The 22,104-nt window shown below is 46.7% G+C and overlaps 1 protein-coding gene across 9 annotated transcripts in view; it reads left to right on the top strand.

The window, feature by feature from the left end:
• Odf2 (outer dense fiber of sperm tails 2) overlaps nucleotides 1–22,104 on the top strand; it is a 66,702-nt gene extending 44,598 nt beyond the window's left edge. For 7 of the 9 annotated variants that reach the window (XM_045150851.1, XM_045150868.1, XM_045150836.1 and 4 more), the window contains 13 exons: nucleotides 838–909; nucleotides 3,000–3,071; nucleotides 3,173–3,289; nucleotides 4,736–4,921; nucleotides 5,309–5,418; nucleotides 7,048–7,183; nucleotides 8,731–8,841; nucleotides 8,989–9,093; nucleotides 10,746–10,904; nucleotides 13,280–13,380; nucleotides 15,681–15,843; nucleotides 16,640–16,765; nucleotides 21,267–22,104. In XM_045150851.1, coding sequence (XP_045006786.1) covers nucleotides 838–909; nucleotides 3,000–3,071; nucleotides 3,173–3,289; nucleotides 4,736–4,921; nucleotides 5,309–5,418; nucleotides 7,048–7,183; nucleotides 8,731–8,841; nucleotides 8,989–9,093; nucleotides 10,746–10,904; nucleotides 13,280–13,380; nucleotides 15,681–15,843; nucleotides 16,640–16,765; nucleotides 21,267–21,455 — 1,647 coding nt within the window. In that variant the 3' untranslated portion in view covers nucleotides 21,456–22,104. Of the gene's footprint in view, nucleotides 1–837; nucleotides 910–2,999; nucleotides 3,072–3,172; nucleotides 3,290–4,735; nucleotides 4,922–5,308; nucleotides 5,419–7,047; nucleotides 7,184–8,730; nucleotides 8,842–8,988; nucleotides 9,094–10,745; nucleotides 11,073–13,279; nucleotides 13,381–15,680; nucleotides 15,844–16,639; nucleotides 16,766–21,266 lie in introns of those variants that run through there. The other 2 variants (XM_045150882.1, XM_045150876.1) reach the window with 1 other exon arrangement.

Genomic DNA, 22,104 nt, shown 5'->3' with positions numbered 1-22,104 from the left:
GGGACTCAAACCCAGGCCAGCAGGTTTTACAAGCAACCTTACCTTTTAAACTCTGAGCTAGCTCTCTAGCCCTAGTATCCAAGTTTATGTCTCAACAGAGTTCTTAAAAAAAAAAAAATCAAGTTGCAAGCCTGGCATGGTAGCACATGCCATCAATCCTAGTACTTGGGAGACCCTAGGCAGAATGATGTCAGAAGTTTGAGACCAGTTCTTGGCTACATAGTGACTTCCAGTTCAATCTGGGCTACAAATACTGCTTTTGTCAAGTGAAACTTTGCTTTTTTTTTTTTTTTTTTTGAGGTAGGGTCTCACTTTGGCCCATCCTGACCTGGAATTCACTCTGCAGTCTCAGAGTAGCCTCAAACTCTTGGTGATCCTCCTGCCTCTGCCTCCCAAGTGCTGGAATTAAAGTCGTGCACCACTATGCCCAAATTTATTTATTTATTTATTTATTTTTGGTTTTTCAAAGGAGGGTCTCACTCTAGCCCAGGCTGACCTGAAATTCGCTATGTCATCTCAGGGTGTCTGCCTCCCGAGTACTGGGATCAAAGGCGGCGCGCACCACCACGCCAGGCTAATCTTTCTTTACCTCCCTAAAGAAAGATAAGTTTCTGTATATGCAGCTCAATGTTAACGTACTGAAAATGTCTGAAAGGTACCATCACCAGTTTATTAGCTTTAGCCTGAGGTCTGGAGGTTGGGTGTGAGAAGGATTTCAATTTCATTGATGCTCATTGTTTTATACTATAAAGTTAGAAATGCAGTTTAGGAAAGGGATTCAGTAGGATGTAAGATATAGACTTGTTGATGACTTGGCTTTTCCTTGCCCTCCTGAAGGATTCCGAGAGACTAATGGAGCAACAGGGTGCATTACTGAAACGGCTGGCAGAGGCGGACACAGAGAAAGCGGTAATGACAAGCACCCTTGCTGGTTGAGTGGATGCAGGTAGCCATAGGGCTGGGCTCTAAGCACTGGAGGGAGGCGACCCTGCTCTGACACTTCTCTTTCCATGATCTATAAAGTGGTTGGCTTCTCCTTTGCTTCATGCTCTACTAGGCCTTTGTAGGTTACCGGATAGCTTTCCACAAAGTTGGGCCCCAGAATAAGGGATGGTAATAAAGATGATGGCTTTATGAGGTTGTGTTCAACTTGGATTTCTGTATTTGTATTAGGGAAGCTATCAAGCATTATATACCTTTTTTTCTTTTCTTTTCTTTCTTTCTTTCTTTTTTTTTTTCTTGGTAGAGTCTCACTCTAGCCCAGGCTATTCTGGAATTCACTTTGTAGTCTCAGGGTGGCCTCGAACTCAAGGCGATCCTCCTACCTCTGCCTCCCAAGTGCTGGGATTAAAGGCATGTGCCACCAGTACTGGCTAGTAACCTTTCGACTCAACAATTCCTATTCCAGGATTCTCTTCAAAGACACTCTTATGCTCTGCAAGATGTTAACTTGGGCTGGAGAAATAGCTTAGTGGTTAAGGTATTGCCTGCCAAGCCAAAAGACCCAGGTTCAATTACCTAGGATCCATGTAAACCAGATACACCAGATGGTGCATGCATCTGGAGTTCGTTTGCAGTGGCTAAAGGCCCTGATGCTCCCATTCTCTCTCTCTCTCTCAAATAAGTGAATAAGTTTTATTTATTTATTTGAGAGTGACAGATAGATAAAAACGGGGAGAGAGAGAGAATGAATGTGCGTGCCAGGGCCTCCAGCCACTACAAATGAACTCCAGATTCATGTACCACCTTATACATCTGGCTTACATGGGTCCTGTGGAATCAAGCCTCAAACCGGGGTCCTTAGGCTTCATAGGAAAGCACTTAACCTAACTGCTAAGCCATCTCTCCAGCCCACCTCCCCCCTTTTTTTTTTTGGTTTTCTGAGGTAGGGTCTCATACTAGCTCATGTTGACTTGGAATTCACTATGTAGTCTCAAGGTAGCCTTGAACTTTTTTTTTTTTTTTATTTTTTTTTTTTTGGTTCATTATTTATTTATTTATTTGAGAGTGACAGACATAGAGAGAAAGACAGATAGAGGGAGAGAGAGAGAGAATGGGCACGCCAGGGCTTCCAGCCTCTGCAAACGAACTCCAGACGCGTGCGCCCCCTTGTGCATCTGGCTAACGTGGGACCTGGGGAACTGAGCCTCGAACCGGGGTCCTTAGGCTTCACAGGCAAGCACTTAACCGCTAAGCCATCTCTCCAGCCCAGCCTTGAACTTTTTTAAAAAAATTTTTATTAGCATTTTTCATGATTATAAAAAAAAAATCCCATGATAATTCCCTCCCTCCTCACCCCGGCCTTGAACTTTTGGTGATCCTTCTACTTCTGCCTTCTGATGATGGGATTAAGGGTGTGCACCACCACCCTGGCCCATAAAATATATATTTATTTTTATTTTCATTTATTTATTTGAGAATGACAGGCATTGAGAGAAAGAGGCTGAGAGAGAGAGAGAGAATGGGTGAAACGGGTTCTTCAGCCACTGCAAACAAACTCCAGATGCATATATTACCTCTTGCATCTGGCTTACTTGGGTCCTGGGGAATCGAGCCTCAGACCTGGGTCCTTAGGTTTCACAGGCAAGCACTTAACTGCTAAGCCATCTCTCCAGCCACCCCCCCCCCCATAAAATATATATACTTTTTAAAGGAATACATAAAAAAAAAAAAGATGTTGAGCCAGATGTGGTGGCACACACCTTTAATCCCAGCCCTTGGAAGTCAGAGGTAGGAGGATTGCCATGAGTTCAGGGTCACCCTGAGACTATATAGTGAATTCCAGGTCAGTCTGGGCTGGAGTGAGACCCTACCTCAAAAGACAACAAAAATTTAATATATGTTTGGTGTCTCCCACCTTTGTCTTGTAACATGAGCCAGTGGGTTTCTGTGTGCTAAGAAACTTAAGGGTCCAGTTGTCAGACATCAGAAATCTCTTCCGCCTGGGCTGGGCTTCTTTGCCCGTCACGGAGAGTGCATGATAGTGTGTTTTCTCTCAGCGCCTGCTGTTGCTGCTGCAAGACAAGGACAAGGAAGTAGAAGAACTCCTGCAAGAGATACAATGTGAGAAGGTACCATGCCCGGCATTTGCACATTTTATGAGCCATTAGAGCCAGTGGTGTGCTGAAGGTGGGTTCCAGTTCCAGCTCCATCACTTTTTCCATCTCCCAAGGCTCAAGCAAAGACAGCATCGGAGCTTTCCAAGTCCATGGAGTCCATGCGCGGGCATCTACAGGCACAGCTTCGGTGCAAAGAGGCTGAGAACAGTCGCCTGTGCATGCAGATCAAGGTACCTGCTTGGCCTCCAAGTCAGGGAAGAAATAGCAGACCCTGGATGTTGAGGTGCAGTAGCCTGGTCCAGGGGATCCCACCTCAGCAGTGTGTTCCTGTACTCTATGGGGTAGCTTTTGCCAAAGAGCTTGTACATTAGAGATTTGGGATAATGTCAAGAGCAGTAGACAGAGAGTGGCAAGGTAGGGTGTTATGCCCCTAGGCTTGTCACTCCCTTAGGTCTCCCACTAACTACCTGAGGGAAGACACTAGTCTCAAATGCTCTCAAGGGTCCAAGGGTCCCCTGAGGTGGTAACTTTACTAAGTGACTCAGTTATCTGATGAGTTGGTTAGGAGTTTAGAGGATTTCAAATGATCCCAATTTAAAAAAAAAAAAATTATTTTTATATATTTGAGAGCGGCAGACAGAGAGAAAGAGACAGATAGAGAGAGAGAATGGGAACACCAGGGCCTCCAGCCAGTGCAAACGAACTCCAGACGCGTGTGCCCCCTTGTGCATCTGGCTAATGTGGGTCCTGGGGAATCAAGCCTTGAACCAGAACCAGGGTCCTTAGGCTTCACAGGCAAGCACTTAACTGTTAAGCCATCTCTCCAGCCCCCAATTTTTTAAAATATTTCTATATTGAAATATATAGGGCTGCAGAGATGGCTTAGCAATTAAGGTGCTTGCGTGAGAAGGCCAAAGGACCAGGGTTCCATTCCACAGTATCAATGTAATGCTAGATGAACAAGGTGTCACATGTGTCTGGAGTTTGTAGTGGCTAGAGACCCTGGTGTGCCGATTCTCTCTCTATCTGCCTGTTTCTCTATCTCTCAAATAAATAAATATTTTTAAAAATCTGTATATAACTTTTTTTTCTTTTTCGTTTTCTGAGGTAGGGTTTCACTGTAGTCCAGGCTGACCTGGAATTCAGTATGTAGTCTCAGGGTGGCCTTGAACTCATGGTGATCCTCCTACCTCTGCCTTTTGAATGCTAGGATTAAAGGTATGTGCCACCATGCCTGGCTATAAATATTTGTTTTATTATGTTTTTGAGAGAAAGAATCAGACAGTATGGGTGTGCCAGGGTCTCTTGGCACTGGAAATGAACTCCATACACATGTTCTACTTTGTGCATCTGACTTTATATGGGTACTAGAGAATCAAACCCAGGCCATTAGGCTTTGCAGGGAGGCATCTTTAACTGAACATTGAGCCACTTCTCTGACCCCTCCAAATATCCCAATGTTTTAAGAGATCTAGAAGGGCTGTGGGGATCTAGAGGGATCAGGGTTCTGGTCCCTATCCTCTGTGGTCAGAGTCCTGTCTGCTGTTGATCCATTTTCCTCTGCATCATTTTTCTCCATGTGTGACCTTTTCTCCCTCTCTCCTTTCCCTCTGCCTTACTTCCCTGCTCTCTTTCTCCCCTCTCTACCTCCCACTTGGCCTTCCTCTGCCTCCAAGAACCTAGAGCGCAGTGGGAACCAGCACAAGGCGGAAGTGGAGGCCATCATGGAGCAGCTGAAGGAACTGAAGCAAAAAGGAGACCGAGACAAAGAGACCCTAAAGAAGGCCATCCGAGCCCAGAAGGAACGGGCCGAGAAGAGCGAGGAGTACGCCGAGCAGCTACATGTGCAGCTAGCCGACAAGGTAGCAGGCCCAGGCCCTGCCTGGCCTGATACAGGGGTACTTAATAGTGGGGGTTGGTGAAGAGCATAACTACAGTCATAGGAAAGGTAAAAACTGGAAGATGGCTGGTTGGGGGAGGAAGGAGGGAAATTAAATGGAGATCACTGAAGGGTCAATAGGACAGCCAGCACATCTGCATGGTGAATGGGAAGATGGTTCATACTGCCCAGAGGATGCACCTGATGCTGGGCGTTGGGGAACACAGCTGGGCTCCCTCTATCACTCCTATTGTGTTCTTGTCTACAAAGAGGCTGCAGAATGAAGGCCAGATTATCTAGGTGAGCCCAGCCCTCCTCGCAGCCCGTATATTGATACCAGGCTGACATGCCCACTGTCCTGTGTTCCCAGGACCTGTATGTCGCTGAAGCTTTATCTACTCTGGAGTCATGGAGGAGCCGCTACAACCAGGTTGTGAAAGACAAGGGAGATCTCGAGTTAGAAATCATCGTCCTAAATGAGTACGTCTTCATGGTAGGAGAGGATGCTGAGGAGCTTTCCAGTGCAGGAGGAAGGAGCCTGGTTTCCTGACCAGAATCTGGGTCTAGCTCTGGGCTCCTACCTTACTCACAGGATCCCATGAGGGAGCAGGCTTCTCCAGCACAGAGGCCCAAGCCTGTCCCCAGTCTGTACATCAGGATGTGAGCACACCACTGTCCTCATTCTTGTTCTCTGAAGAAAAGCCTTTCTTGGGGAAGTGCCTTTGCTATAGTCAACTCAAGTCAGCAAATGTTTGCTGAGAACCTGCCATGTACTGGGTACTATGCTTAGGAAATGGGGAATCTCTATGTTCTAGAAGAAAAGAGATCATTAAGGTATAAGGAAGGCTATGTGGTCCAGATGAGAGGAATTGGAGAAGAGGTGTCCAGACAGGGAAAGTCTGAAATGGGCTTGTAAGGCTGAGTAGTTGGCTGTCAGGTAAAATGATATGTTGACTTATACCTAGGCAGTGCTCAGTATTTGCTGAATGGTAGACTTTTAAGTCAGCAGTACTGAAAACACAAGTGGCATCATTGCCCAATGTAGAGCACTTGTCTGGCATTTGAAAGGCCTTGGGTTTCATGTCCTACATGGCAATAGTTAAGAACAATAGGAAAAACATTTGAGAGGCCGGGCGTGGTGGCACACACCTTTAATCCCAGCACTTGGGAGGCAGAGGTAGGATCACCATGAGTTCAAGGCCACCCTGAGACTACATAGTGAGTTCCAGTCAGTCAGCCTGGGCTAGAGGAAGACCTTACCTCGAGAGAAAAAAACGAAACACTGACTATAGACAAAGGTTCTAGGTTGGTCCTGAATTTGAGGTAGGTAAGCATCTGAGCCCTGGGACTCCAATGCAGACACAGTTATTGGTCTTTGCTGAGAGACTGAGGGAGAAGGGAGCCAGGGCAGGACAGGACAGCCAGCCAGCTTCCTCACTGCCTTTTTTGCTATCACTTACTCCTCTCTGACTCATACTCATGGCAGTCCTTGTCTGGGCTAACTAGGTGTTCACTCATAGGAACAAGCCCCTTGCTGGGGACAGTGTGCTGATGTAGGATGCCTGGGCAATAATCCCTGACCACCAACCTAGAAGTTGGCGGAAAGATTGTAGCTAGGCATGGTAGCACACACCTTTAATTAATCTCAGCACTTGGGAGGCTGAGGTAGGAGGAGTGCTGTGAGTTTGAGGCCACCCTAAACTACATAGTGAATTTCAGGTCAGCCTGGGCTAAAGCAAGACCCTACCTTGAAGAAAAAAAAAAAAGGTTATAGAGAAATCTATCCTAACACCAAGAATAGGTGGGCCAAGAGTGACAGGAGGTGCTGGGGAAGCTTGGAGGACTGTGGACATACTGACTCATTGCTTATGACTAAAGGGAAGGTGGCTTCTTGGAAGGAGTGTCATGGGAGACAAATCTTAAAGGACATTATGGGAAGGCGGGACACAAATGTGGGAAAGCTGCTGCTTGGTGTGGAGACTGAGGAGTAATCAGGCAGCATATCCTGACTCAGAGTGGTCTGGGGGGCACTTCCCTGACCCACAATAACCTGGACTCCTGAGAACCTGTGGAATTGACGCTCTCTGCTGTTACTTTATGACCTTCCAGCCGGGTAACAGATCTTGTAAACCAGCAACAAACTTTGGAAGAGAAGATGAGGGAAGACCGGGACAGCCTGGTGGAGAGACTGCACCGGCAGACGGCCGAGTATTCCGCATTCAAGCTGGAGAATGAGAGGCTGAAGGTTGATGGGGAGCTGTGAGAGCAGTTGGGCAGAGAATAGTGGGGACCAGAGGAGGGCTGGGCTCAGAGATGAGCCAGAGGTTCTTCAGAGGGCGTGGAAGCAGTGGTGTAATTAAATGGGAGTTAGTGAGATCTGGGTTCAAGTCCTGATTCTTCCTGTTAGAAGCTGTAAGGTGAGTGTGTGAGAGATTCTTCATTTATTGTTACAGTTCCCTGAGTGGAGAGATGATGTCCTGGTCAGAATGTGGATAATGCTTGTGAAATGTTTATATGATGCACTGAGCCCATGCCCACAAGATAGAATTGGCTTGTATCTTATTTATTTATTTATGAGGAAGAGAGAGACAGGCAGAGAGAGAGAGAGAACGGGCATACCAGGGCCTCTAGCCACTGCAAATGAACTCCAAGCATGTGCCACTTTGTGCATCTGCCTTATCTGGATACTTAACCACTAAGCCATCACTCCAGCTCAGAACTGACTTTGAAATTAAACTTAGTTCTTTTAAAGAAAATTTTGTTGTTGTTTTGAGATAGGGTCTTACTGTTGCCCAAGCTGACCTGGAATTACTCTGTAGTCCTAGGTTAACCTTGCACTCATGACAATCCTACCGCAGCCTCCCCAGTGCTGGGATTAAAGGCATATATCACCACACCCTTCTTGAAAAAAAAATACATATACATATATATCTTTTAAACTTGTATTTATTTATTTATTTATTTATTTTTTGAGGAGGTAGGGTCTCCTTGTAGTTCAGGCTAACGTGGAATCCTGGAATTCACTATGTAGTCTCAGGCTGGCCTTAAAAACTCACAGTGATCCTCCTACTTCTGCCTCCAAAGTGCTGGGATTAAAGGCATATGCCATCATTCCTGGCCTTGAGAAAATATTTTTATTCATTTGCAAGAGAGGGGGGGGGAGCGCACGCGCAAGAGAGAGAGTGCGCGAGAGCATTGTTGTGCCAGGGCCTGTTGCCCTTTCAGAGAAATTCCATATGCATGTGCCACTTTGTGCATCTGGCTTTACATGGGTACTGGAGAATTGAACCCAGGGTCACAGACTTCGTAGGCAAGTGCCTTACACCTCTGAGCCATCTCTCCAGCTCCTACTTTGGCTCTTTTGGGGCACTTCTGTGAACCCCTTCGTATGCATTCATATTTTCAGAACTATAGATAAATAGCCATATCTCGGGCCTTGGGTATATGATTAATATATCTTGGTTTTATAGTCATCCCCTTCCTGCACCCAGTGGCCTTGAGCATGCTAGACAAGCTTACTTCCACTTAGCTGTACCCAGCCCTCCATTTCCTTTGATGATTACTTACTGCTTTGGGTACACAAAGTGTAGTTTATTTGTCTCTGTCTACTTCAGCCTGTCACATTAGGAGTTTTACTCCTAGCTTCTCTGATGAAAATTGCTATGAGTGTTTGAGTGGGGAGCCTTTCATTTGCAGGTTCTTCAATTAGATTGAGTGTGGAGAGTGGGGAGGGGAGAAGGGCCCTGGTCTGGAGCTTTCCTGGTGGTTGCTCACGCTGAGCCACTCCTGTAGGCTAGCTTCGCCCCAATGGAGGACAAGCTCAACCAGGCCCACCTAGAGGTCCAGCAGCTGAAGGCGTCGGTGAAGAACTACGAGGGGATGATAGACAACTATAAGAGCCAGGTAAGCCTCTCTAATGGCTGCCCCCCCCCCCCCCCCGCAGTGTCCACACACCCCATCAGGCTGGTGGCTCAGCATCAGGCCTCTCAGGGAAAGGGTGGGGTATCAGGTGGTTCTGCCTGAAAAGGTCCATGGTGGTTTGGTCCCTAGGTGATGAAAACCAGATTGGAGGCTGATGAAGTGGCTGCCCAGCTAGAGCGCTGCGACAAAGAAAACAAGATCCTTAAAGATGAGATGAACAAAGAGATCGAGGCGGTACTGCTCCCCTTCCTTCCTTCCTCCCTCCCTGACTTCCTGCCTGCCTGCCTGCCTGCCTGCCTTCCCCACTGTGACCTTGAACCACAGAATAACTGATTTTTCCCATTGTGCTGATCCACCCAGCATATGTGCTCTATTTTCTTTCTGTCTCTTCTCCTTTTTACTCTTGTATGCTTTGTTTGCCTACTTTTTTCCTCCTAGTTTTCTTTCTCCTATTTCCTTGAATCAAATCAAAATCAAAAGTTTTTCCTGCTTGGAGCATCCAAGTGGGCTCACATCTACTTGTCTGTCAGGTCTTTGGCAGGCTTATTTTATCCCAAGTGGAATCTTTATTTTGTGCCATCCATAACTGACTATGCCTCCCATCCCCTTCCTAAAGATACTTTTTATGATGTTGGGTGACTGGTGTAAGGATTATCTAAAAGTAACCATGGGGAAAGGTTGAATAAGGCTCAGCCAGTAATTTCCTTGGCAGCTTACTCCCTTTTTCTGGTCCTTAGTCTCTATTAACTTTTTTTTAATATTTACTTTTATTTATTTATCAGAAACACAGACAGAGAGGGAGAGAAGGGGCGCACCAGGGCCTCTGGCCACCATAAACAAAGTCCAGATGCATGCACCACCTTGTGCATCTGGCTTATTGTGGGGCCTGGAGAATCGAACCTAGATCCTTATGCTTCGCAGGCAAGCGCCTTAACTGCAAAGCCATCTCTCCAGCCTCCTTAGTCTCTTTATTAAAGTACAAAAATGAACCAGGGGGTCTGGAAGGATTGTTCAGTGGTTTAGGTGCTTTCTTGCAAATCCTAAAGACCCAGGTTTGACTCCCAGTACCAACATAAGACAGATAGATGCACAGAGAGGCACATGCATCTGCAGTTCATTTGCAGGGCAGGGGCCCCTGGTGTGCCTCTTCTCTTTCTCTGCTTACAAATAAATAAATAAAAATATTATAAAAAAGAAAGAATGGGGAAAATAAAAGAATGAATGAACCAGGGTTAGATATCTATTTTCCTCTGGCTGGCAGCATGGTAGCTACCTTCCCAGGAGCTTTAAAGTTAGACTTAATCCTAGCTTTTCCAGGGTTTTAGCTGAGTGATATTGGGTGCATAATTTTGCTCCCTGGACCCTTAGTGTCCTTAGTGGCTGCAACTGTGTCTACTTTATTATTGTTTTTTATTTTATTTATTTATTTATTTATTGATGTAAGGTTTCACTCTAGCCCAGGCCAACCTGGAATTCACTATGTAGGGTGGCCTCAAACCCATGGTGATCCTCCTACCTCTGCCTCCTAAATGCTGGGATTAAGGGTGTGTGCCACCACGCCCAGCAGTGCCTACTTTATTGTTGCCCAAACTAAAAAAGTAACTGAAGATAGCCCTAAGCATGGTGACTGAGTCCTGGTATTCGCTGCACAGTTTATTCGATGACTAAATTAATGGCCATGGGGCAAGGCAGGCTTAACTATGTCCCACAGAAGACCACTATATACCTGACTTGGCCTGTGGGGAGGGCAGCCTATAATACTGCCTATAGATTCCCTAGAATCTTCTTCTGGAGGCTAGGTATAGGCCTGCTCTAACTTTAAAGGACTCTGTGTGATCCCGTCGGCAGCCAGGCCCAAGCCCACAGTTGTTCTCTTTGTGCTGCAGGCTCGCCGGCAGTTCCAGTCCCAGCTGGCTGACCTGCAACAGCTCCCTGACATCCTCAAGATCACTGAGGCTAAGCTGGCTGAGTGCCAAGACCAGCTGCAGGGCTATGAGAGGAAGAACATCGACCTCACAGCCATCATTTCAGACCTGCGCAGCCGGGTAAGGGACTGGCAGAAAGGGTCCCACGAACTGGCCCGAGCAGGGTCCCGCCTACCAAGATGAGCTGCACACCCCCCAAGGGAGGACCACTTCCTTTTTCTTGGCTGCCGATTTCTGAAAGGAGTGAGCTATCATCAGTGCTGTGAAATAAAAGTCTGGTGTGCCAAATGCTTCGTGTTTGCACAAAGTGATTGTAGCTATAGGAGCCGTCACTGTGTTGGAGCGCTTGGGCCCTTCTGCTGTTGACCCACCCAAGTGCTTCGTGCTCTGCCTGCTTCTGCCTTACACATTTGCTGCTGCCCTCTGCCCGACAGAAAGGAGACCAGCAGACCCCAGCCTCGCCGCCTTTGTTCTCTCTAGCTTTAACTGTCTCTCCTTGTTCTTCACAGATCCACTGCCTTGCAGAAGCAAGCAGCCCCTTTGTCCAGAAGCAGTCTGCCTCCAGACTACTGAAACCATGCCTACTGCCTGTGTTGTCCACGATATCATATACCACTCATTTACCACCTTGGCCAGGGCCCTAGTCTTCTCTTTAGATTTATTTTTCTTTTTTAAAATTCTATTTATTTATGCTGGGTGTTGTGGCGTGCGCCTTTAATCCCAGTACTTGGGAGGCAGAGGTAGGAGGATTGCTGTGAGTTCTAGGCCACCCTGAGAACACACAGTGAACTCCAGGTCAGCCTGGACTAGAGTGGTAAAACCCTACATTGAAAAATCAATAAACCAAAAATAATAACAATGATGATAGTTTATTTGAGAGAGAAAGAAGCAGATAGACGGAATGGGTGTGGCAGGGCCTTTAGCCACACTGTAAACAAACTCCAGATGCATGCACCACCCTGTGCATCTGGCTTACATGGGTAATGGGGAATCAAACCTGGGTCCTTTGGCTTTGCTGGCAAATGCCCTAACTGCTAAGCCATCTCTCCAGCCCCTAGTTTTTTGTGTGTGGTTGGTTGGTTTGTTTGTTCGTTTTTTCAAGGTAGTGTTTCACTCTAGCCCAGGCTGACATGGAATTCACTATGTACTCTCAGGATTGCCTTGAACTCATGGCAATCCTTCTATGTTTGCCTCCTGAGTGCTGGGATTAAAGGTGTGTGCACCACGCCTGGCCCTAGTTTTATTTTTTTAATTTATTTTTTTAAAACAGGATCTCCTTCTAGCCCAACATGACCTGGAACTCACTCTGTAGTCTAAGCTGGTCTTGAACTCACAGCAATCCTCCTACCTCAGCCTCCCAAGTGGTGGGATTAAAGGCATGTGTCACCATGCCCAGCTAGTTTTTTTTTTTTTTTTAATTGTTTATTTGACAGAGAAAGAGGCAGAGAGAGAGAGAGAGAGAGAATGAATGGGCACACCAGGGCCTCCAGCCATTGCAAATGAACAGACATGTGCGTCCCCTCGTGAATCTGGCTAAAGTGGGTCCTGGGGAATAGAAACTGGGTCCTTTGGCTTTGCAGGCAAACACATTAACCACCAAGCCATTCCTCTAGCCCTAGTTTTTTGCTTTTGAGACAGGATTTCATGTGGCTCAGGCTGGCCTTGAACCCTTAAATCTCCTACCTCCACCTCTCGAGTGTTGGGATTATAGTCGTGTGCCACCATGCCCTGCTTCTTCGAACCCTCTCCCGGCCTATTTCATTGGAATGACCATAAAAGGAGCTACTATTTTTGAGCACCTACTTTGTGCTCCTCTTGCAGGAACATAGTGAGGTATACATGTTACTTCCCAACAACAGCCCAAGGCCTAGAGGGGACAAGATATTCCCTAATGTCAAGAGCTATTTGCTATCCATGGGAATTGGAGCCTGCCAGCTCTGCATGGTTCCCAAGCCCATGCCCTCAGACCCTTGCCTCCTTTTCTGTTGAACTTGAATATTCTCAGGGCCTCTTAGGCCTTGTTACTTGAGGCTCCTACATAAAACAGTCCTTGAGGTAACATCAAATTTGTCAGTCTAAAGGAATCAATAATGTCCTATTTCCTTGCTGTATTGTCCCCAGCTAAGGGGTGATGACATCAGTGCTACCAATAGCAAAATGAGGACTGCTCATGGTTTTTGCACTTATAGTCTACTGTGTGCTTCCACTTTCTCATGTGTGCCTCAGTCTCAGCTGGGCCTCTGGGGAGGGAAGGCTCTTCTGATCCAGAAAGCTTCATGGTTGTGTTTCTTCAGCATCCAGCCTGATTTCTCCCAGTGTGTGAAAGTCTTTGGAGTGGGACAACCCTGTCCCAGCTCTCCTCTCCTCTTCCAGGTTATGCTGCGAACTTGGACATCTACAGAGGGAAGCATGCCTCTTTCCCTGGGTGTGGATGACAGGTCATGGGGAGAAGGTCAATTTTCTTGGTAAACCAGTCTGTGTTCCTGTCATTTTAGATCGAACATCAGGGAGACAAGCTGGAGATGGCGAGAGAGAAACAGCAGGCTTCCCAGAAGGAAAATAAACAACTGAGTCTGAAGGTGGATGAACTGGAGAGGTTAGAGGCACTTGGTCCCATCTCTGTCCTCTTCCTAGGACCTGAGACTTCAGCCACTTAGCAGCTTTGTGCTTAGTGTGCAGAAGTGTTTGAGGGACTCAAGGCCCTGAAAGGTGCTAGGCAGACCTCAGAGGAAGAGCTGCTTCCATTTCAGTGGTAAGCCTTGGAGAGAGGAAGGGGGTGTCAGCCTGGAGGGATTGCCCTTTGATGGTGTGATCAAGGACAAGCCTACACTTAGGCATCACTATCTCAGAGGCATGCTTGGGCCAAGTCAACCAGCAGGGCCTGGTTCAAACAGGGTAGACAGCACACTACAACAGGGGCATCACCCACTTTCCTGCCCTGTGTTCCTGATCAGCCTTCGCATAATGGTTCTCATCTGATTTTTATCAACTGTTAAGGCAATCAGAGGTGAGGCATACACCTTTTGGAATTACAAGTCCTGGCCTTGGGTCCCAGCTCTGCCACTAACCTGCGTTGTGACCTTGAGCAAGTCATTGAATTTCTCTGACTCTTGTTTCTTCATCTCAAGGAAGATGGATCAGTGTAGGGCAAATAGCCTAGCTAATGGAGCTGTGGCCAGTGCAGCGTGAGCATACCTGTAGGGGACTGAGGACATTGGCTGGCATAGAGAGATGCTCGAGATAGGCTAGTAGCTGGGCATGGTAGTGCACGCCTTTAATTCCAGCACTTGGGAGGCAGAGGTAGGAGAATCGCCTTGAATTCAAGGCCACCCTGGGACTACATAGTGAATTCTAGGTCAGCCTGGGCTACAGCAAGACCCTACCTCTGCCTCCCATTTGCTGGGATTAAAGGTGTGCGCCACCACGCCCAGCTTCATGTGCCTTTCTGTTTTCTTTTTAAATCTTATTTTTAAAATTTTTTTGTTAATTTTTATTTATTTATTTAAGAGTGACAGAGAAAGAGGGAGAGAGAGAGAGATTGAGAGAGAGAATGGGCGTGCCAGGGCCTCCAGCCACTGCAAACGAACTCCAGACGTGTGCGTCCCCCTTGTGCATCTGGCTAACGTGGGTCCTGGGGAATTGAGCCTTGAACTGGGATCTTTAGGCTTCACAGGCAAGTGCTTAACCGCTAAGCCATCTCTCCAGCCCTCTTTTTAAATCTTATTTAAGAATGAGAAAGAGAAAGAGAGGGGAAGGGAGTGTATAGTGACACTAGGACTTCCTGCTGCTGCACATGATGAACTCCAGATGCGTGTGTCACTTTGTATGTCTGGCTTTACATGGGTACTAGGAAACAAATCCTGTCAGCCTTTGCAAGCAGATACCTTTAACCACTAAGCCCCTACCTTTTTTTTTCTTCCTACAGACAGGATATGATTAGCCTGGAGCTCTCCAATTAGGCTAGATTGACCTGCCAGTGAGCCCAGGGATCAACCTGTCTCTGCCTCTGTAGTGCTTATAGCTAACATGCTTGATATTTTTATGTGGCTTCTGGGGATTAAACTCAGGTCCTCACGCTTGCAAGGCCAGCACTTTACTGATCCCAGTCCATCCCAACTTTACATTTGAGGAAACTACTCAGAGAGAGGTTGTGACTTTCCTACACAGCTGGTGCCTACTAAAGCTGCTATTTAGACCTGTATCTTCTGCTAGAGCTCTGTAAAAACACCTCATTGTCTCAACCTCCCCCCCTCAAAACCAAAAAAAAAGAAAAGAAAAAGGCTGGAGCCTGGATTTCAGAGGTGCTAGGGCCCTAAGTGTGTCAGGTGGCCCGTGTGGTCAACAGAGAGGCTCCACCTCTGCTTGGCCCTGCTGGCTTGGGAAACAGCTGGCTCCAACAGGACTTACAGGGCTCCTTAAGTTGGAAGATGTTCTGGAAGAGCTGTGAGGACAGTGTGCACTGGAATGGCTTCAGCTGGTCCATAACTGTCACATAATATGCTGTGTGGCTCTGCTGATGGCCCTTTGCTGAGCCGGGGTTTGGCTACAGACCTCCCAGCTGTGTTGACTTTAGGCCAGTTACCTCCCCTCCTTGGGGTTCAGTTCCTTCATCTCTGGAGTGAGGATGATAATGGCCGGCCTTTCCTGAACCACAGGCTGCTGTGTTCCGTGTGTCAACGCTAGCACAGTGCACATTCAGTGCGCTCAATCACACTTGCTCCTTCACGCTGTCCTTTGACCAGACTTGCTGATCTTCAGTGTTTTTCTAGTTTGTTCCCGTGCCTCCCCGGAGATTCTTGCCGTGATGATAATCCCCAGTCCAGAGGTGGCAGCAGCCCCCTGGCAGTGGAACAAGACAGAGATTATTGTAGGGTCTGATTGAGTGCTTTCATATAGGAAGCTGGAGGCGACCAGTGCCCAGAATGTCGAGTTCCTACAGGTGATTGCCAAGAGGGAGGAGGCAATCCACCAGGCCCAGCTGAGGCTAGAGGAGAAAACCCGAGAATGTGGGTCCTTGGCGAGGCAGCTGGAGAGTGCCATTGAAGATGCCAGAAGGCAGGTCAGTCTCAGAACTTCTCTAGATAGCTCTGTAAGCTAACCTTTGTCAGCCTATCCTCCAATCTGAAGAATGAGTATTTGGGAGCTGGAGAGATGGCTCAGCAGTTAAGGCACTTGCCTGCAAAGTCTAACGATCTTGGTTCAGTTCCCCAGTATCCATATAAAGCCAGATACACAAGGTGGCACATGCATCTGGAGTTCGTTTGAAGTGGTTGGAGGCTCTAATGTGCCCATTCTGTCTCTCTCTCTCTCTGCTTGCTAATAAATAAAATATTAAACAAGAATGGGTGTTTAGTAATACCTTCCTCCTAAATTTATTTTTTGTTTAATTTTATTCATTTATTTGTTTATTTGAGAGAGAGGGAGAGAATGGGTGTGCCAGGGCCTCTAGCCACTGTAAACAAACTTCAGACGCATATGCCACCTTGTGCATCTGGCTTATGAATCAAACCTGGATCCTTTGGCTTTGCAGGCAAATACCTTAACTTCTAAGCCATCTCTTATCCTACTTAAATTTGTTTTGACAGACAAATGAGTATTGTAAAGAGCTCAGCCCTTTATAAATGACTGCTCATTTCCTTGCTAACCTTATAACTCATGGGATGCTGGGAAAGGGTAGGCAAAGCTGGATGGCAGGAGTGGGACCTGTAGTCATCTCTTGTCTCAAGTCTCCAGAGAACATTTTCCACAGTGATGTGTAAGAAGTGTCTCTGACTGGGTAGTAGGAGTAGCCAACCTTCTCTTTCCCAGTGTCCTGGTACCAGGATAGCCAGACCCCATCCCTACCTTCTGTGCAGGTGGAACAAACCAAGGAGCAGGGACTCTCTAAGGAACGAGCAGCCCACAGCAAAATCCTGGACCTTGAGACCCAGCTGAGCAGGACCAAAACTGAACTTGGCCAGCTGCGGCGGAGTCGTGATGATGTGAGTCTGGCTAGGGGTCAGGGCAAAGCAGAAAAATGGGCAGCACTGGGTTTCCTTAGGGATTCCAGGCAGAGTCCAGTGTTTCTGTGAATTGCAGTTGTTGTTTTAGTTTTTTAAAACTTTTAAATTTTATTTTTACTATTTTGGAGATAGTGTTTCACTCTAGCTCAGTCTGACCTGGAATTCACTATGTAGTCTCAGGGTGGCCTTGAACTTGTGGTAATCTTCCTATATCTACCTCCCGAGTGCTGGGATTAAGGGTGTGCACGACCACACCCGGCTTTTTAAATTTTTTAAAACAAGATTTATTTATTGGAGATGGGGGGGTGGAGAGAGGGAGAATGGGCATGCCAGGGCCCTCCAGCAACTCCAGATGAATACGCTGCCGTGTGCATGTCACTTATGTGGGACTTGGAGAATCGAACTTAGATCCTTAGGCTTCACAGGCATGCGCCTTAACCGCTAAGCCATCTCTCCAGCCCCTAAATTTTTTTTCAGAGAGAGACAGAAAAAGAGAGAATTGGCACACCAGGACCATAGCTACGAACTCTAGATGCTTACACCACCTAGTGGGCAAGTGCGACCTTGTGCTTGCCTCACCTTTTGTGTGTCTGACATACATGATATCTGGAGAGTCAAACATGGGTCCTTAGGCTTTGTAGGCAAGTGCTTTACCACTAAACTATCTCTCTAGCCCATGAATTACAGTTTTAATAGTCTCTAGTCACTTCTACTATTTAAGGATATCCAAGATAAATCACTTTGTTTTTGTTTTTTATTTTGGTTTTTCGAAGTAGGGTTTCACTCTAGCCCAGGCTCACCTGGAATACATTCTGTAGTCTCAGGTTAGCCTAAAACTCATGGCAGTTCTCCTACCTCTGCCTCCCAAATGCTAGGATTAAAGGCATGTGCCACCACCCCCAGCTGTAATATTCTTGTGTACTTAATTTGAGAGAGGTGGGGGGGGGGGAGAAAGGAAGGAAGGAAGGAAGGAAGGAAGGAAGGGCGGGCACACCAGGGCTTTCATCTACTGCAAACAAACCCCAGAAACATGCCCCACCTTGTGCATCTGGCTTATGTGGGTCCTGGGTCGTCAAACCTGGGTCCTTTGGCTTTGTAGGCCAGTGCCTTAACTGCTGAGCCATCCCTCCAGCCCTCCTTTTTTTTTTTTTTTTTTTTAATTTATTTACTTATTTGACAGAGAGAAACAAGGAGAGAGGGAGAGAGGGAGAGAAAGAGAATAGGCACACCAGGGCCTCTAGCCACTGCAAACAAACTCCAGACACATGTGCCATCTGTGCATCTGATTAATGTGTGTCCTGGAAAATCGAACCTGGGTCCTTTGGCTTTGCAGGCAATGCCTTAACTGCTAAGCCATCCCTTCATTGCCCCCTTTTTATTTTTAAGATTTATTGCTTATTTATTTGAGACAGAGAGATTGAGATTGAGAATGGGTGTGCCAGGGCCTCTAGCCATCCAAACAAACTCCAGACACATGCACCACCATGTGCATCTGGCTTAAGTGGGATCTGGACAATCAAAATTGGGTCCTTAGGCTTTATTTGAACTGAGGACTTTGTACATGCTGGACTGAGCTACATTCTCCAGCTAGATCCTTCTTTTAAAATAGCCTTACAAGGGCTGGAAAGATAACTTGGTAGTTAAGGCACTTGCCTGCAAACCCTAAGCACCCATGTTTGATCTCTCTTCAGATCCTATGTAAGCCAGACACCGAAGGTGAGGCAAGCCCAAGGTTGCACATGCGCACTAGGTGGCACACGCATCTGGAATTCGATTGCAGTGGCTGAGGCCCTAGTGCACCAATTCTGTCTTTCTCTTTCTCTCTAAAAAAATAGCTTTGGGCTGGAGAGATGGCTTAGTGGTTAAGCGCTTGCCTGTGAAGCCTAAGGACCCCGGTTCGAGGCTCGGTTCCCCAGGTCCCACGTTAGCCAGATGCACAAGGGGGCGCACGCGTCTGGAGTTCGTTTGCAGAGGCTGGAAGCCCTGGCGCGCCCATTCTCTCTTCCTCTATCTGTCTTTCTCTCTGTCTGTCACTCTCAAATAAATAAATAAATAAAAATTTAAAAAAAAAAATAGCTTTATGGGGACCAGGCATGGTGGTTCACACCTTTAATCCCAGCACTAGGGAGGCAAAGGTAGGAGGATTGCCATGAGTTTGAGGCCACCCTGAGACTACATAGTGAATTCCAGGTCAGCCTGGGCTAGAGTGTGACCCTACCTCAAAAAAAAAGCAAACAAACAAGCTTTATGGGGGCTGGAGACATGGCTTAGCAGGTAAGGTACTTGCCTGCAAAGCCTACGAAACCGGGTTCGATCCCCTACTACCCACATAAGACAGATACACACAGGGTGGCACATGCATCCAGAGTTTGTTGGCAGTGGCTGGGGGCTTTGGCGTAATCTCTCTCTCTCTCTCCCCTCTCCCCCCTCCCCCTCTATCTGCCTCTTTATTTCTCTCTCAGAGTAAAATAAAGAAAAATATAAAATAATAGCTTTACAAGGTATTCTTTATATCCCATGTCAAATTGTACAATTGAACATTTTTAACCTTCATATATATTTTATTTACATTTTATTGATAACCTGATCATACTCTTATCATACTCTCCTCCCACCACCTTCCTTTGTCCTCCTTCCCTACCCCTGCCCCACTCCACTGAACCCCTTCTTTCCAATGAGTCTCTCTTCTTCTTCTTTTTGTGACTTGGTTCTGTCCAGGTGGGGTCTTTCTTTAGCCTAGGCTGACCTGAAATTCATTCTGTAGTTTCAGGCTGGCTGGCCTCAAACTCACAGATCTTTCTACCTACCTCTGTTTCCCGAGTGGTAGGATTATAGGTGTACACCATCACGTGTCTGGCTGTTAAACTTTTTTGACCAACTCTTCGGCAGTGATAATTGAACCTTGGAGGGTGGGATAGAGATGTCTCTCTCACTTAGTGCTGAACACTTCACTGTCTCTTCTTCTTAGCACTTAAATAAGTTTTGAGTCCCTCCAGTAGTCACTGTCATCTGAAAAGGGAAGCTTCTGTAACATAAAGTGAGAGTAGCGTTAGTATATGGGCATAAACATAAGTATTTAGAGGGCATGTTGTTGGGCTTGTAACCTATCCATCCATAAGCTTATTTTTTAATTTTTTGTTGTTGTTTTTCGATGTAGGGTTTCACTCTAGTCCAAGCTGACCTGGAATTCACTATGTAGTCTCAGGGTGGCCTTGAACTCATGGCGATCCTTCTCCCTCTGCCTGCCAAGTGCTGGGATTAAAGTAAAGGTATGTGCCACCATACCCAGCGCCTTTTTTTTTTTTTTTTAGGTAGAGTCTGTAGCCCAGGCTGACTGGAATTCACTATGTAGTCTCAGGCTGTCCTTAAACTCACAGCAATTCTCCTACCTCTGCCTCTCAAGAGCTAGGATTAAAGGCATGCACCACCATACCAGACAATATACTTTTTCTTGTTTTTTCAAGATAAGGTCTCACTCCAGCCCAACTCACAGTAATCCTCCTACCTCTGTCTCCCCAGTGCTGGAATTAAAGGAGTGAACAACCATAAGCTTTCCACTAGGCATAAATGATGCAAATCTCAAATTCAGAGAGTAGTTGGTTTCCCTCATAACAGATATTCCACCATTGTTCCAGTTGGCATATTTTGTCTGAATGGTCAGACGTGAAGCCTGAAGGGTCCATTGCCAGTTAAGACCATTGATGTCTCTGCTTCCCCAACAAGCTACATAATATTTTCTAGCACTATCTAGTTTGAATGCTAACTTGGAAAAAAAAAATTTTTTAAACCATGCTGGGGGATTAAATGGTTAGGGCACTTTTCGGCAAAACCAAAGGACCCAGGTTTGAGCCAGGTACAGTGGCACACGCCTTTAATCCCAGCACTCAGGAGACAGAGGTAGGAGGATTGCCATAAGTTCAAGGCCACCCTGAGACTACATAGTGAATTCCAGGTGTCAGCCTGAGCTAGAGTGAGACCTTACCTCAAAAAAAAAAAAAAAAAAAAATGCTGGCCTGGGGCATGGTGACATACACTTTTAATACCAGCACTTGGGAGGCAGAGGTAGAGGATCACCGAGAGTTTAAGGCCACTCTGAGACTACATAGTGGATTCCAGGTCAGCCTGAGTTAGAGTGAGACCCTACCTCTAAAAGCCAAATAAACAAAAACAACAACTACAAAAAAACATGCTGGGTACAATGGCACACATCTACAATTCTAGTTACTTGGGACTCAGAATTGCTTGAGAGTGAGACCAGCCTGTGAAATAATCATTGTCTCTTAAAAACAACAAACTAGGGCTGAAAGATGGCTCAGTAGAGCACTTCCTGTACAAGCATGAGGGCCTGCTTGGGAACCCCAGGACCCACATAAACGGCTGGGCATGTCCACACATGTCTGTAAGCCCAGTCCTGTAGACCTCTTGAGTTTTCCTACTGGGGACATCTCACACTCATGCCCCGTTCGGCTTGTTCTCTTAGGCAGACCGCCGTTACCAGAGCCGGCTGCAGGACCTGAAAGACCGACTGGAGCAGTCGGAGAGCACCAACCGCAGCATGCAGAACTACGTCCAGTTTCTCAAGTCCTCTTATGCCAACGTGTTTGGGGATGGTCCCTACACTTCCTACCTGACCAGCTCACCCATCCGTTCCCGATCTCCCCCTGTCTGAGCCACCTGTCTAGGGCCTGGAGCCCTGCCCAAAGCAGGGAACTGAGGCGTTGCCCTGGCTTCCCTCTCTTCCAGTGATGGAATGTGTTCAGGGTCCTGTCCTTAGCTACTGAATCCAGAAAAGTGTCTAGAGCAGCAGGGAGTGAATCAGGAAGTACTCGGTTCTCTCTTCCCCGATGTAGACGCCTGATGGAACTTTGTAATGACTTTCACAGAGTTTGTATTTACTACATTAGGTACCAGATTTTAACTCATTGACTGCAGGGACTCCCCTTCCTTTTCTCAGAGAACATGGCTGGTGTTTTTACTCTAGTCCTCTTTCAGCCCTCACCATTTTAGGAATCTCTCTTGGGTTTTCTCTGACCTATACCGGCAGTGAGCATCACCACTTGCTGTTTTCTTACTTCCTGTGTAGGGTAGGATGTGGGCTTTTCCCTAGTGGAAAAACCAGTGGAAACCTCCCATGTCTGAGTTTCCTTGAGGCCACTTATCCCAGGCACTTCACAGAAGATCTTATAGAGGCTCATGTCCATCTGGCTTTACAAGTATAATACCAATCTCACTGTTTTGTTTTTTTTTCTCTTTGTATCTCTGGAATCATTTATTCTTGAAATATTTGTTTGGTTAAAAAAAGTTTTATATTCCACTAA

This window comes from Jaculus jaculus, chromosome 1 (assembly GCF_020740685.1).
Source record: "Jaculus jaculus isolate mJacJac1 chromosome 1, mJacJac1.mat.Y.cur, whole genome shotgun sequence".
In the NCBI taxonomy this organism is placed as follows: domain Eukaryota; kingdom Metazoa; phylum Chordata; class Mammalia; order Rodentia; family Dipodidae; genus Jaculus; species Jaculus jaculus.
The sequence above is the reverse complement of the archived record's forward strand: the minus strand, read 5'-3'. Positions and strand labels throughout refer to the sequence as shown.